At 37.2% G+C, this 13,154-nt stretch overlaps 1 protein-coding gene across 2 annotated transcripts in view; it reads left to right on the top strand.

The window, feature by feature from the left end:
- AEBP2 (AE binding protein 2) overlaps nt 1–13,154 on the top strand; it is a 39,253-nt gene that overhangs the window by 16,957 nt on the left and 9,142 nt on the right. For both annotated transcript variants that reach the window (XM_066550109.1, XM_066550107.1), the window contains exons 2-4: nt 522–729; nt 3,735–3,842; nt 11,308–11,494. In XM_066550109.1, the coding sequence (XP_066406206.1) occupies nt 522–729; nt 3,735–3,842; nt 11,308–11,494 (503 nt within the window). The remainder of the gene's footprint in view (nt 1–521; nt 730–3,734; nt 3,843–11,307; nt 11,495–13,154) is intronic.

Here is a 13,154-nt window from a genome sequence, read left to right as displayed (position 1 = left end):
TCTGCAAGTTTTTTCTGATCCGTTTGATGCTTGTCTCTGTGTCTGCCATGGTACAGAGCAGAAAGGCTGATGGAAGTGACCCCTGCTGGTCACAGATTTCCTCTGCTGATTCTGGCCTCTGGAAACGTTTTGCAAAACCAAAACAAACAGTTTAGACCATGCACACAAGGGAAACTATGCTGGGGCCATGTGGGAGTGCCTTAAACCTTGGGTAGAACTGAAGTGCTGTATTCTTCTTAAGGCTCTAGTGTTGGCAGGGGATGCTGGACTCAATATATGCAGGATTTTCCATTCCTCCCTTTTGTTCCCAGTGTCCAGAAGAACTTACACTGTTGATAATAGTAGCTGTTTCCTAACCGTACATTTATTATTAAAGCAATGAACCACATATATTATAAATAATAAATTTGTGCAAGGTTTTCTTTCCAACCTGTCTAAATATATCTGAAACAAAAGAGCTACTGTTAACATGCAACAAATACAAACTTTGATTTAGTTTTTGGCTTTTTTTTGTCTTGCAGCATAAGCAGCACTATCATGGATGTAGACAGCACAATTTCCAGTGGGCGTTCCACGCCGGTGATGATGAATGGGCAGGGAGTTGCTGCCTCCTCTGCCAAGAGCATTGCCTATACCTGCTGCTGGGATCACTGCCACGCCTGCTTCAGCTCCAGCCCGGACCTGGCCGATCACATTCGCTCCATACACGTGGATGGGCAGCGAGGAGGGGTTGGTGTTACCTTTGGGTTTCTCTTCTTTCTTATTTGCCAATATTTTGCTCTCGAATGGCAGCACCAACTTTTGTTTCAAAATTCTTTTTTTCTGGCTAGTGGCAGGAAAGTTAGTGGCCCAACTTTAAAAATGTAGTCAGTTATTTTCAATAAATTGAGATTTCCAGGGTTTTGATAGTGTGTTGATTTCAATATCCCTGAAGTGCTTACACTTGGAATTCATTTTCTTAAAACTCTTAGTGTACGTGTTCCTGCATGTGAACTCAGGTGAAGTCACACCTTAATTACTGTTACCAAAGGAGTTTCACTACAGGTAAAATCCATCCAGAATGTACAGAAGGGAAGATGTAAGACTGACTCAAGAGTACAGAGTCTTTACGATAACAGCTTTGTGTGTAATACTGATGGCAAGTTTGCCTTCTATATAATTGCATCTAATTTTTTTTTTTTAATTGAGTTACATATATAAACATGTAAATTCCAGTCTAATCCCTGGTCAAATGATAATTGGTCTCAATTTTAATGTTTAAAAAACATCTTCAAGTAGAGTAATTTCAACTTTGTACTTAACTACCTCCCATCTTCAAGCTCCCAAATTACCTCTGATGTCTGGAATATATCATGTAAACTACCTTTACATCCAGCACAAGCAATCTGCCTGCTTTAAGCACTATGTGTTACAGCTCTTCAATTTCTGGGAGAGATAATATCAGTTCTCAGAGTAGAATAGTTGTTATCTTTTGACTTTTGCCCTGTCAATTCTTCACAAGAAAAATGTTAGGCTGTTGCACTTTATCTTCAGTGAATAAGAAACTTAAATAAAATGCTAATTTGCATTACTTTAAATAATTTATTATGTAAATATGTCACTGACACAGCTGTGACTCTGGCTGTATTTAGATAATATTTTTTGGCATGATTGAACTTTTCAGCTTCATATTTGATGGCTTTTTTCAGTCCAGTATCTGAGCAGAATCATCCATTCAGTGTAGTGGCTTTTTAGCCACCCATGAGATGATTTCTGAGTTCTGTCCAGAGGTGTGTAAAGGTGTTACATGAAACCTGCACGAAACAACGTAATGAATAAGGTGTATTTGGATCTTTGCTATCCCATCCATGACTCCTTTACATTTCTTAAAAAGGGGCTGGAAGATTTTGCAGATTTTGGTTTGGGTTTTTTTCCTCTGTATTTTCTTTCTTGTCACTTACATTTTATGTGACATGATTTGTGGATATTCTTATTTAGAAAATATTGCACTGTATTTGTATATTTGAAAGGGGAGGTTGTTGGAAGCGCAAAGTGTTATAAGTGTTGCATTGAGTTCACACTTTTGAATGCCCCTACTGGAGTTGATTTTTTGGGAAGTTCCAAGGTAGGGCTGTGGAAGGCGGATGTGTTCTGGTGGGTTTGTTTCAGGGATTTGTCTGCCACCTGCTGGTGAGGTGTTCCAGTGTGTTGGAAATTGTCTCCTGCCTTTGATGGCATTTCAGACCTTATTTAAATGCAATGGCTTTGAATTTGAAGAAAAGTGGGGGTTAAGTAATTGCTTATTGAGAATGGAAAGGAATAGGATAAACATCTTTGCATGGTAAAATGTATTTTTTCCAGTTAATACCGAGGTCATGGCTCCAGTCCAAACCAGATACATCCACAAAGAGCCTGGGAAGCTTTTTGACAAAACAGTTTTGCTTTTGAAAGATGTTATTTCAGAAATATTTTGGGATCAGTTCTTGGGTTCCCAAGAAGCCTTGTGTAGACTTCTAGCCCGTGCTTGCAAACCCACGTCCTTGTATTTCCCCCATCTGTAAGTTCCCAGTAACACCTTTGCCAAGTGCCCTGCAGTCTGCAGTTGCTGCTGGAAATGCCAGCGCACTTATGGAGCTGCTGCAGAGCCAGAAATCTCAGAAATTCCAGTTCTGTGGCTTTGAGGGGATCTCAAAACTGAGGAGTGGCAGACCCCAAAGGTTCAGGGGCTTGGGCCTTGTGTCAGTGGGTGTGGATCAGTCCCAGCTACTGTGGGGTTTCCAGCTTTGTCTGAGTAAAGCTGGGTTATGGATCTATTGTACAGCAAGAACGTAGAACTCCCGTGGCTGCTTTTTTATTTGGAAAATAAAATCTTTTGAAGGTTGAGGGGGTTTTATTCTCCAAAAGAGAACAAGAAACTGAAATCCAATTAGTTTCCTGCATTTCTGAAAACCTGTGTTATGAACAGTGCTGTTCCTGGGAACTTTCTTTTGCTGTGACAAATTAGGGCTTTACCTCCCTTCACCCACAGACCTGTTGAGGAAATTCTAATGAAAGGCAAGTTCATTGAACTTTTTTTATTCCCTCAGTTACAGATAAACACAATGAGAGGAGAGAGAAAAGCAGCATGAGTGAGTTCTGCTCCCCTTAATGCACTATTGTGCACGTGATTGTTCTGTACACTGGAATCACAAAACAGCCATAGATTTTGAATCCTGTGAGAAATGGTAGCTTCCTTCATCAGGAATTGAATGTAAGGCTCTAACTAGAGGTTTCTGGTATTCCAGAATACAAAACTCCAGTAGATAGACTGCATTGCAATTAGAAGTTTTTACTTTTTCATGTTCAAGGAATAACTTAATTGCTCATGAGAGCAAATAATTTTATTTCTATAACTACTACCCAGAAAATGCAAATTTTTAATTTAAAAATGGTCTGTCTCCATATCTGGTGGATACAGATACTGAGTGCAAACACAAATACAGCAGACAGACCGTGTTGCTCTTGATTGTGTTTATCTGCAGGAGCATCTGTCTGTTGGTATTTTCTTTCAGTGACCTGTTCTTATTGAATACTTGGGCTTGTAATTATTTTTTCCTTGGTGAGATATGAGGAGTGTGTTTCAAAATGAATGGTTATTGTTCAGAATTCTTTGAAGTGTTGTGAGATGTTGTAAAAACAGCCTTCTTTGCTAATGTGCTTTTTATTTACTGTTCTCTCCAACTCGTGTAAACTTAACCACATTTTTACTCTATTAGGTGTTTGTTTGCTTGTGGAAAGGTTGCAAAGTATATAATACACCTTCAACAAGTCAAAGTTGGTTGCAGAGGCATATGCTGACACACAGTGGGGACAAACCTTTCAAGGTAAGGCTCGTTGTAACATACATTATCTCTCATTTTTAGAAAAATTCTCTTTATTTTTCCTAATAAAATATGTCAGTTGAAAAATACCATCACTGGAGTGAGCTGAAGAAAAGTGAGCTGAGCTTTCTTCTTTGCAGTAATAGTGCCCACAGGTCCTGTTCTTTTACAAATGCAAGTGAAAAACCTCTTATTGCTTCTCTATCCCTGTTTCTTTTAATCTGTAAATGGCAGGAAGTGTAAAAGTAAATAGTGCTAAAGTTCAGGGGGTTTGTGCATTTTGAGGTTGAGCTGCTTACACTGTAAGAGTGAGGTATTTTCTCTCATACTTTACACTTGCACATTGATCATGGCTGATGGTGACATTCCTGCTTGAGTAAGAGCTGCTTTTGTTAAATTCAGTAGAAGCACTGGCAGTGACTGTTTATGGTTCATTCTGTGAACAGAATAAGGAAGTCAGGAATGCAGGACCATTGACCTGAGTGTATTTCCTGCACAGTATTTTCTAACTTTCTCTTTCTTTCTCCCCTTAATCTGTACCTGCAATTCTAGGTATAGTAGTGTTTATCATTCCCATATCCACCAATCCGTTATTAATGAGCTGCTTCATCCTCTTATGGATACAGTTGGGGCAGTTCATAGCTGTCAGTCCTGGATCACTTGATGGTAAGTCCCACCCACACTACTTCAGACTGAAGTTCTTCCATGTAGGATATGAAAATGAAATAGAATTTGGGGTTTTTTTTGAGTTTAGGTAGCAATTTATGCCTCCTGCTCTCCCACCCCTAACATCACCAAGTTTTAGTTCCTGTCTTCCCTCTCTTCTCTTTCTCCTCAGGTAATACCTTCCACTTTTAAAAAAAATTATTTTAAGGCAGCTTTATAACTAAAAATACTTTTCTGTTACAGGGATTTCTTTCTGTAGTTACATTTTCTATATAGGTTTTAATAATAGTTATGACAGAAAACAAAACTAAATTAAACTCAAAACCAAAAGAGTATAAATAGTCCATTGCATGTGAAAAAAATTTTTTTACCAAACAGATTTTTTTTTTTCCATACGGAACTATGTAGTTTATACTGAAAATTTCTGACTCAAAGTAACCACAGGAAAATGAGTTTTAAGGTTATCATACCCTGTGTTTGAAGGAATTAGTTTCATGGAAGGATAGAATAAGGATCATAGATCCCTGCAAGTTTGCAGATATGGTTGTTCCAGGAACTGATCTAATCTTAAATCCTAATCTCTGATTATTATTATTAATAATAATAATAATAGTGGTAGTAGTAGCAGTCGTAGTAGTAAAGAAAACAACCACCAGTTACCAGAGGAAACTTGTACCTTAGGTTTTCTCTATTTTGGAATGAAATATTTTGTCTACCTCAAAGTATAATGGCAAGCTTTGTTCTTGGATGAAAGTCTTTTAATAGCTTAGTCTGTGTTCTTATTTGGTCTAGATGAAAGAAACTCAACTGTAGAGACACTAGGTTGAAGAGGTGGGCATAGCTTAGAAACACCAGTAGTACTTCTGAGTGTCAGCCTTACCTAGCAAAACAGAGGTTTTTTGGCTAGGCTGGTTACAGCTAGAGCCCTAAAATTGTCCCCACTTGTTTCTGATAATGATCATCTTGTGTTCAATATCTGTTGTTTCACCAGCTGATTTTCTGTCCTTTCTGGTGCTACTGAGAGAGAACAAAACATTGGAGGGTTGCAGTAGTTAATCATCCTGGCTCAATGTGTGTCACTGCAGCATTTTTTCATACTGTTGTCTGGAGTCCCTCTGTTTGTTTTTTATCCCTGTATTTCTCAATCTGTTCCTGGGAGCTTTGAATGGAGGATAATTGTGGTCTGAGTAGAATTTTGTAACATCTTTTGTTCCCCTGTCATTTATGCTGAAATAAGCTTCAGGGCTCACATGAAGTAGCCAAGTATGTGAGTGTCTGTGATGGCAATCTATTAATTAGCTGGCTCCTTTCCTTCGTTTGCTGCTTCTTTTTTTTTATGCTAACTTTAGAAATCTACTCTCTGAGACAAAAAACACTTGAAGTGTTGGATATTAGTCTTGACCAGTCCAAGAACAGACTTTGATTAATTGTTTTGTGGCAGCCAGTCAAAAATGGAGCCAATGTGTCCATTTTGTGCATTTAACTTGTCTCATAAATCTTAATTGCTCACCTTTCAGGGAAAGCCAGATTTTTTGAAGTCAGAGTTGGTTTAAAGACCTGTTCTTGATAATTACTGCAGACAAAATATCTCCCAAAACCTAAATTGCAAATGAAACTTCAGTTGCCTCATGAGGATATACTTGAATCCTAACATAAAAGGAACGAATCTGTCATTTTGGAAAACTTGCAGAAAATAATCATTCAGTGTTTTAGGTAAAAAATAATGTTGGGATTTTTGAGGAAAGTTGTAAGAAGTGGTAATGGAAATAGTACAGCTCTATGCTGTTTTCTGAAGAACTGCTATTTAGAATGTTTAAAAGAAAAACAAAGAATCTTAGCTAGGAAGATGACAACTAGAAAATTGGAAATCTTACTTTTGGAAAGGTAAATCAAATAGTGACCAGAAGAGAGTAATAAGTATATCACAGATTGATATATTCTTACATTTCTAGTGAAAAGAAGAGAGAAATGTAGTTTCTTAAGTTGAAAAGCATTGTGGACTGTCTCAAATGTAACTCTCTTTTGCATAGAAGCATATATCCCTGTTCAGCTCCCCTTTGGCTTGCAAATGGGCTCATTTTATGTAGTTGCACATTTTGAGTTTAATTATCTCTTTTAGTGATACACATGGAGTTGTCCTTTGACTAAAAGCTCCATTCAGCTCTAAATGAGCTGTTCCGATTTCCTTATTGGAAGGTCTTTGTGGGTTTTAGCTGCCCTTCCCATTCATTCCTATCAACCATGTGACTGTGCAGTTCATTTGTCACAGAAATGAACCCACTTCTAAATTTCAAAGGCAAAATGGTTCATATTTTCATAAGTTTATCCTTTTTTTTTCCTGGTTGTGTGGTTTAGTGTGTCCCTCTCATCATGAATATTGCAGTACCTGTGTCAGAGAAAAGGTAAATTTCCTTATGGATACCTATTTTTGAGACTGTTGTGATGCTAGCTCCTTTTTTCTGTGGGGCAATATCTAGGTAGTGTACATCCAGCTCCTCTCTGAGTCATTTCCTTCACAGTCTGATTTTAGCCAGTCCTTTTCATATTTTTTTGCCATTGTAGACATTCATTGAGTATGGGTATTCTCTCCAAAGACATTTAGTATGCTCATATTGTGCATGATTTTACTGACAGTTGAGAGAGTAAACCCTCAACATTATTCTTTTTTAGATCTCTTACTGCACAATTTTGCAGCTTTTTAGAAACCAGTGGAATATTGTGGATTATCATCAGCATGCAGGGCTGGCCCTGTTGAGGGTTCAGCAACTTGGCTCTCAGACCTTATAGACAGGATGTAAGGGAATAATCTGCTGAGTCAGAAAACATCCTGATTTCAACAAACTGCCCTTGGCAAGTTGAAAAGAAGTGAATATTAAGATATTCCATCTTTCTTGTCCTTAACTTGGCTGCTACAAGTATTGGAATACTTAAGGGAGTTGTGACAACCTGTGTTTTCCAGCATGGTGCCTGGTGTTAAGGGCAAAGTTAAATTAATCAAGTATTATTTGGCACTGAAGGTTACTTGAAGACACATCAAATGAGCTCTTAGATGTTGGGCACAATGAAAGGACAAATGGTAGATGAGCATGATATAGTGGGAGATTTTATGCAAAATAATTGCATAAAATAAAAATAAAGTAAAAATTCAAGTAATAATAGTTGCATGTAGCATTAGGATTGGGGTTGATGATCTCAAAGGTCTCTTCCAACCTAAATGAATCTATAAGGATGCATGTGGGAGTGCTAGCAGCTGCTTCCACCCATGGATTCTAGTTTATTTGCTCTTCATGTTCAAGAGCAGTCATGCAAGGTTTGCTCCTGTGGGGTAAATGTTTCTAGTGACAACAAATGATAGTGCACAGGTTCATTGCAGGCTTCTCCTTAAAATGGGGGAAGAAAGGAGTATTAAAAATGAAGTTTGGTACTCCCTGTAACTTCCAGAATTTATGAAGGGATGGCTGCATTTGATACAGCTCTCAGTAGAGTCATGCTTGGTGAAATGTAGAAAACACAGGAGAGCAGCTCCAGTCTTCATTGGCAATTCATGTCTCTTACTCTCTTGGCAGAATATTTTCTGTCCATTAGAGCATTGCAGATGTAAAATGTAAAGGCACTCTGCCCAAACACTCAGATGTTGAGACAATAAGAAAGTTTATCCAGATGTCTAAACTATTTCTGTTAGATTTACTAGAAAAAATTACACATTGAATAACCCAAATAGGAGATTTGGTTATTTTGAATTTAGAACAAAAAGCTGCATTGCTAGATACTTTTATATCCTGTTTGTTAAAGTCATTGGTCATTACTGCCCATTAATAATGGTGGGTATGGGTACACTGGAGAAATTAAACTTCTTACATGTTTACTTCCTTTCTCTTGAAGTAACATATCCACCAATCCGGACCCAATCTGTTGTATTTCAAATTCAATGCAAAATTTTGAGATTTAGGTTTTGGGGGAAAAATGACAAGATTGGTTCAAAGTTGTGCGTTATAGTTGAGTTTGATTTATTAGAAGGCCTCTAGAGCTATATAATTATCTGGTGGGAAGCTGATTTGGTGTGACTTACCGTCCAGAGATCCTGAAGTGACAGCCTGAACTGCTCCTTTATCTTTGGAGAGAAGAGACTTTACCCATTAGTAACGGATTGCTGGATATATTATTTTAGAGAAAAAAAAGAACAAACAGGTAAGATTTTTTCATTCTCCTCTTCTACTATTTCCTATCTACTGCAAAGGCATTCTCTGTCATCTTTGATCTATCAGCTGTTGATTATTTGAAGACATTATCAGGTAGTCTCAAAGTACACAAAATCTGAAAGTAATAATTTCTGCAAATATTTTGTACTGTGGCTGTAGACTATTAATACACTTTCTGGAAAAAGACAATTTCTAGTTGCAAGTAACAGATATTGAGGATCTAAGGATGTTGGTTTAGGGATTTTGAAAGTAAAACTTGGGTAGAGCAAGAAAAGTTAGCAGTAGCTTATGTAGATAACCCATATAGAATATTTGGGATTGTTTGCTCTGTACATGACAAGAAAAAAGTTAGACATCATGAGTCAACCTGCAGTTTGTCATAAAACAGTGACAAGAAGTACAGTTATGGATTGAAAAGTTTTAGAAAAGTGCCTGACACATAGTTTGTGCTTTTTTCCCAAAGATGTTCCCTTTTTGATACCATATTTAACTTGGAATATGATAATACATGCACTGTACCAAGGCTTTAGGTTATTTTTGATCTCTAGCAGGCATTGGTAAAACTAAAATTTTAATTTCTCAGTGTGACTGAATTTCAAGATATAGGCTGGTTTTGAGCTATTTTTTTTTCTGATGGTGTTTGTGTGATCAAGAGCTGGAATCTGAAGTCAGGAGCACATTAGTGAAAGTTAATCCTAAATTTAGATTTTGTGGCTGACTTTCATGCAGCTGCCTTTATGGGCAAGACAGCTATTTCAAGGACAAAAAAAAGGAGAGGAGAAAATGTTTAAACTGATGCACACATGCATTGTAGACTTATCTGTTGATTGTGAGTTGCACAATCTTTCATAAAAACTAGTGGTTTGGGTTCAAGGTCAGCTTGAGGGGTTTAGCAGTCTTAATTTAGTGGATGCTGACCTTACCCACAGCAGGGTCTTGGAACTGAATGACTTTTAAAGGACCCTTCCAACCCAAACCACCCTGTGATTCTGTAAGTGCAGATTTTAAAGAAAGGAAAATTGTGTTGGAGTTACCATAGTGTAATGAGATCAGCACCCAGAGTGTGCTGGGACTCACAGGTGTGCTGGGATTTCTTCCGTTCTAAGTCACTAGAATCTAAGCAGACAATATTGCTGTGGTTTGAACATGGGAAATCTTAGGGCAAGGTTAAAAGGCATAGGGGGGATTTTGGTAGAGGTCTTCACAATTCTTAAGATGCTTATTAGTGGGGAGACAGGGAGGAACAAATACAGTGTGAAGGTTCCTCAAGTTTTTTGTCAGGGAATTTTACATTTGAGTTAGTTCACCGAGAACTTCCTTCATAGAGAACATTACATAGAGAACTTCCTATAACTCCCTCTAAGAAGTCTTCCCTTTTAAAAAACACTTCAAACACACACAAAAAAAAAGTGAAGAACTTTCAATTTTTGCCTGTTACTGTCTTGAAATCTGTGTACATGTTTTTAGTCCTATAGCAAGTATTAAGCACAATTAAGCACAGTTTTTCTCTTTGTGGACACTGTATTTTGCTACTGATCATGAAAAACCAATTGCTAAGTCTGAGGCAGAAATAGACTTCTCAGTTCTGCAACCACTGTTAGAAAACAGCACAGCTGGCATTTAGGGGCAAAAACTGGGACATGTGGATTTCTAAAGCTGTTTTCTTGTCTTCCAATCAAGAAGAAAAATCAATCATATGGATACACAACTAATTGCAGCCAGTGATGAAATGCATATTCTAAAATTACTTTTCTATTCCCCATATAAGCTCAGAGCACAATAGAAAAGGGTTGTGCTTCCCTCTCCAATGGTATAATTTAAATACTTCTTTTGCAAATGAAATAATTGTAAATATGAATCAGATACTTTTAAAAGTACCAATAATTGTAGCCAGTACAAGCTTAGTTGCTGCTGTCATTGTTTGTATGTTTCTACTTGATTATTGTTGGATCTTATTTTTCTGTTGAGAGAGGACATTTTCTTTAAATGAGAGCTACCTTAAATGCTCCTGAAGTAATAGCAACATCCCAAAATGAATGTATAAATAATTGGTACTACAACTTCAGTAAAGTTAGTTTTAGACAGAACTGTAGGGCAGCTGTTCATTGACTTTTTATAGGTTTTACACAGAGCATTGAGCTGTTTCAAATTTCATGTGGGTAAGGATGTATTTGTTACTTCTGCCTTGTCACAAGAAAGGAGGATGTTAGAGGATGTTACTGTTACCAGATGGAGAGCATTGGAGAGGTGTTGAAACAGTAACAGTGTTTTGAAAGGCAAGGGAATGTTGGTCTATGAAGAGGGAAGTTTGCTAGTGCCTTGTTTGAGATTATTTTTATGCTCTACAACAAAAAATATAGTATGGCATAAAAAATATTGTATAATTAAATAATTATTGAGAGTTAAAAATATTTGAGTTAAAAACTTCAAACAAACATATTTCAGAATACTTATTTTGTTTTTCTTTTTAAGAATTGCATGGTCATTAAGAATTTGGTTTTGCTTTAGTGTGTTGGAAGTTGAGGCAGAAAAGTCACACCAAGGTGTCTGAAGCTCCTGTGCCACACAGGCACTGACGCAGTTGTTGTGTTTTTTCTCACTAGTGTGTAGTTGGTGGGTGCAATGCCAGCTTTGCATCTCAGGGAGGACTTGCCCGTCATGTGCCCACACACTTCAGCCAGCAGAACTCTTCTAAAGTTGCCAGCCAGCCAAAGGCCAAAGAGGAATCTCCATCTAAAGCTGGAATGAATAAACGAAGAAAATTGAAGAACAAGAGAAGACGATCACTACGTAAGTGTTCCGCAGAAGTTCTTGGAAGGTTTGTCTTGGAGTGAAAGTTCCTCCTCACTCTGGTGATTTCTCTGCAGATTTGAATCTGCTAGGGTTGGCATTCCTTGTGATGGGAAGAAAACAATAACAGATTCTCTTTGTGTTCCTTTTCAGGGTAAAACTCTGTGTGTCAAGGAAAAATATCAGTTTTCTATGAGCAACAATTGGAGTTGCCAATTGAAAGAAGCTTTTCATTTCAGAGTTGCTTTTTCTTTACTGACTCTATTACTGTTGGAAAGGGTTCTGTTTAGTGCTAATGAGATCTGAAGTTGAGACAGAGATTGCAGATTCCTATAAATTAGAGATAAATGCGTGTTATATAAGCTCTTTTTTGAGCACAACATTTCATTATGTTAATGACAGTTTTATGAGAATAACCAAGATCTAATTTTGGGCAGAATTCACTTGCTATGTTTTTTTAATCTGTCTCCACATAGTTGCTGTTCATTAATTTTATACGAACCAATGTGCTGAGAGGTGTGATTTGTCATTGAAAGTGAGAACTGTTTCCTCTAGCAAGAAATCATGACTTACCCAGTGCCTCTTCTGCTCCATTTGGACCTGGTAGTTTGATTCCTGAGTTGTCCTAGCATTGGACTAATAAAACATCAAGTATCTATAGAGATTCTAATCTACAGAAATAGTTAGGAAAGATTAGGGAACTGTTAAAATATTTCTCTTTGGGCTATAATTGCTTTGGATGCAACTCTCCAGTACCAAACTGATCATTTGCTAATATTAAAGTGTTACTCTGCCACCTGCATTTTAGAAGAAACATTAAAAAACCCTTTAGATTTTTTACTGCTGGTATGTCAACAGCTGAAACACATGTATTTTTACTTGTGGTGCAAAATCCATCTTACAGTATTGGAAAGTAGAACAAGGTACCTTTTTATAGGTTTTATTCCACAGTTTTATCTCTCCAAAATTTTTCTGTAGCAGAACATATAACTGTATCCATCCTTCTCTCCCTGTGAGATAATACAGTTTCCAGTTATTCAAATAGTACTGCAACAATGGATTCACATCCTAGTGGTCTTAGGTGATTACTCATTGTCACACAATTGTGATTTATTCTTAATACCTCACCTGTGTTTTAAGGAACTTAATGGAAATTTATGAAGCAGTGGTCATGTTTCTGCCTTGCATGCAGACCAGCATGTCCTGGGAAGTTACATTATCCTCTGGAATTCTGAAAAGTTTCCTTTAAAATTCTTATTAGTCTTAAAATATATATGAGCAAATTGTATTGTGAAACACATCCTAAAAGTAGAGATTTCAAGAATTCCTCTGGTTTTGGTTCAACATTTAAAGAAATCAGAAAACTGTTCCTGTCATTTTCAGAATTTGATTTTTAAAGAGCTTTCCCTTTCACTGTGGAAATCTGGGTAAATGAGAAGGGAAGGCTGATCAGTGAAGGATTATGGGCTCACTTTGCAGTATCTTTTTGCATCTTAGATGTAATGAGAGAGACATCTTGAGATAATTGCAGCTTCCTAAAGGATCATCGCGATTTGTTGACTGTTACTCAAAATATAAAGGTCTGAGAGTGGTCACTTGAAAATTGTCATTTTCAGGAGTTCCTGAGTTGCCTGTTACCTCGCTTCTCCACATTGATTTT

This window comes from Molothrus aeneus, chromosome 5 (assembly GCF_037042795.1).
Source record: "Molothrus aeneus isolate 106 chromosome 5, BPBGC_Maene_1.0, whole genome shotgun sequence".
Taxonomy (NCBI): domain Eukaryota; kingdom Metazoa; phylum Chordata; class Aves; order Passeriformes; family Icteridae; genus Molothrus; species Molothrus aeneus.
The sequence above is the reverse complement of the archived record's forward strand: the minus strand, read 5'-3'. Positions and strand labels throughout refer to the sequence as shown.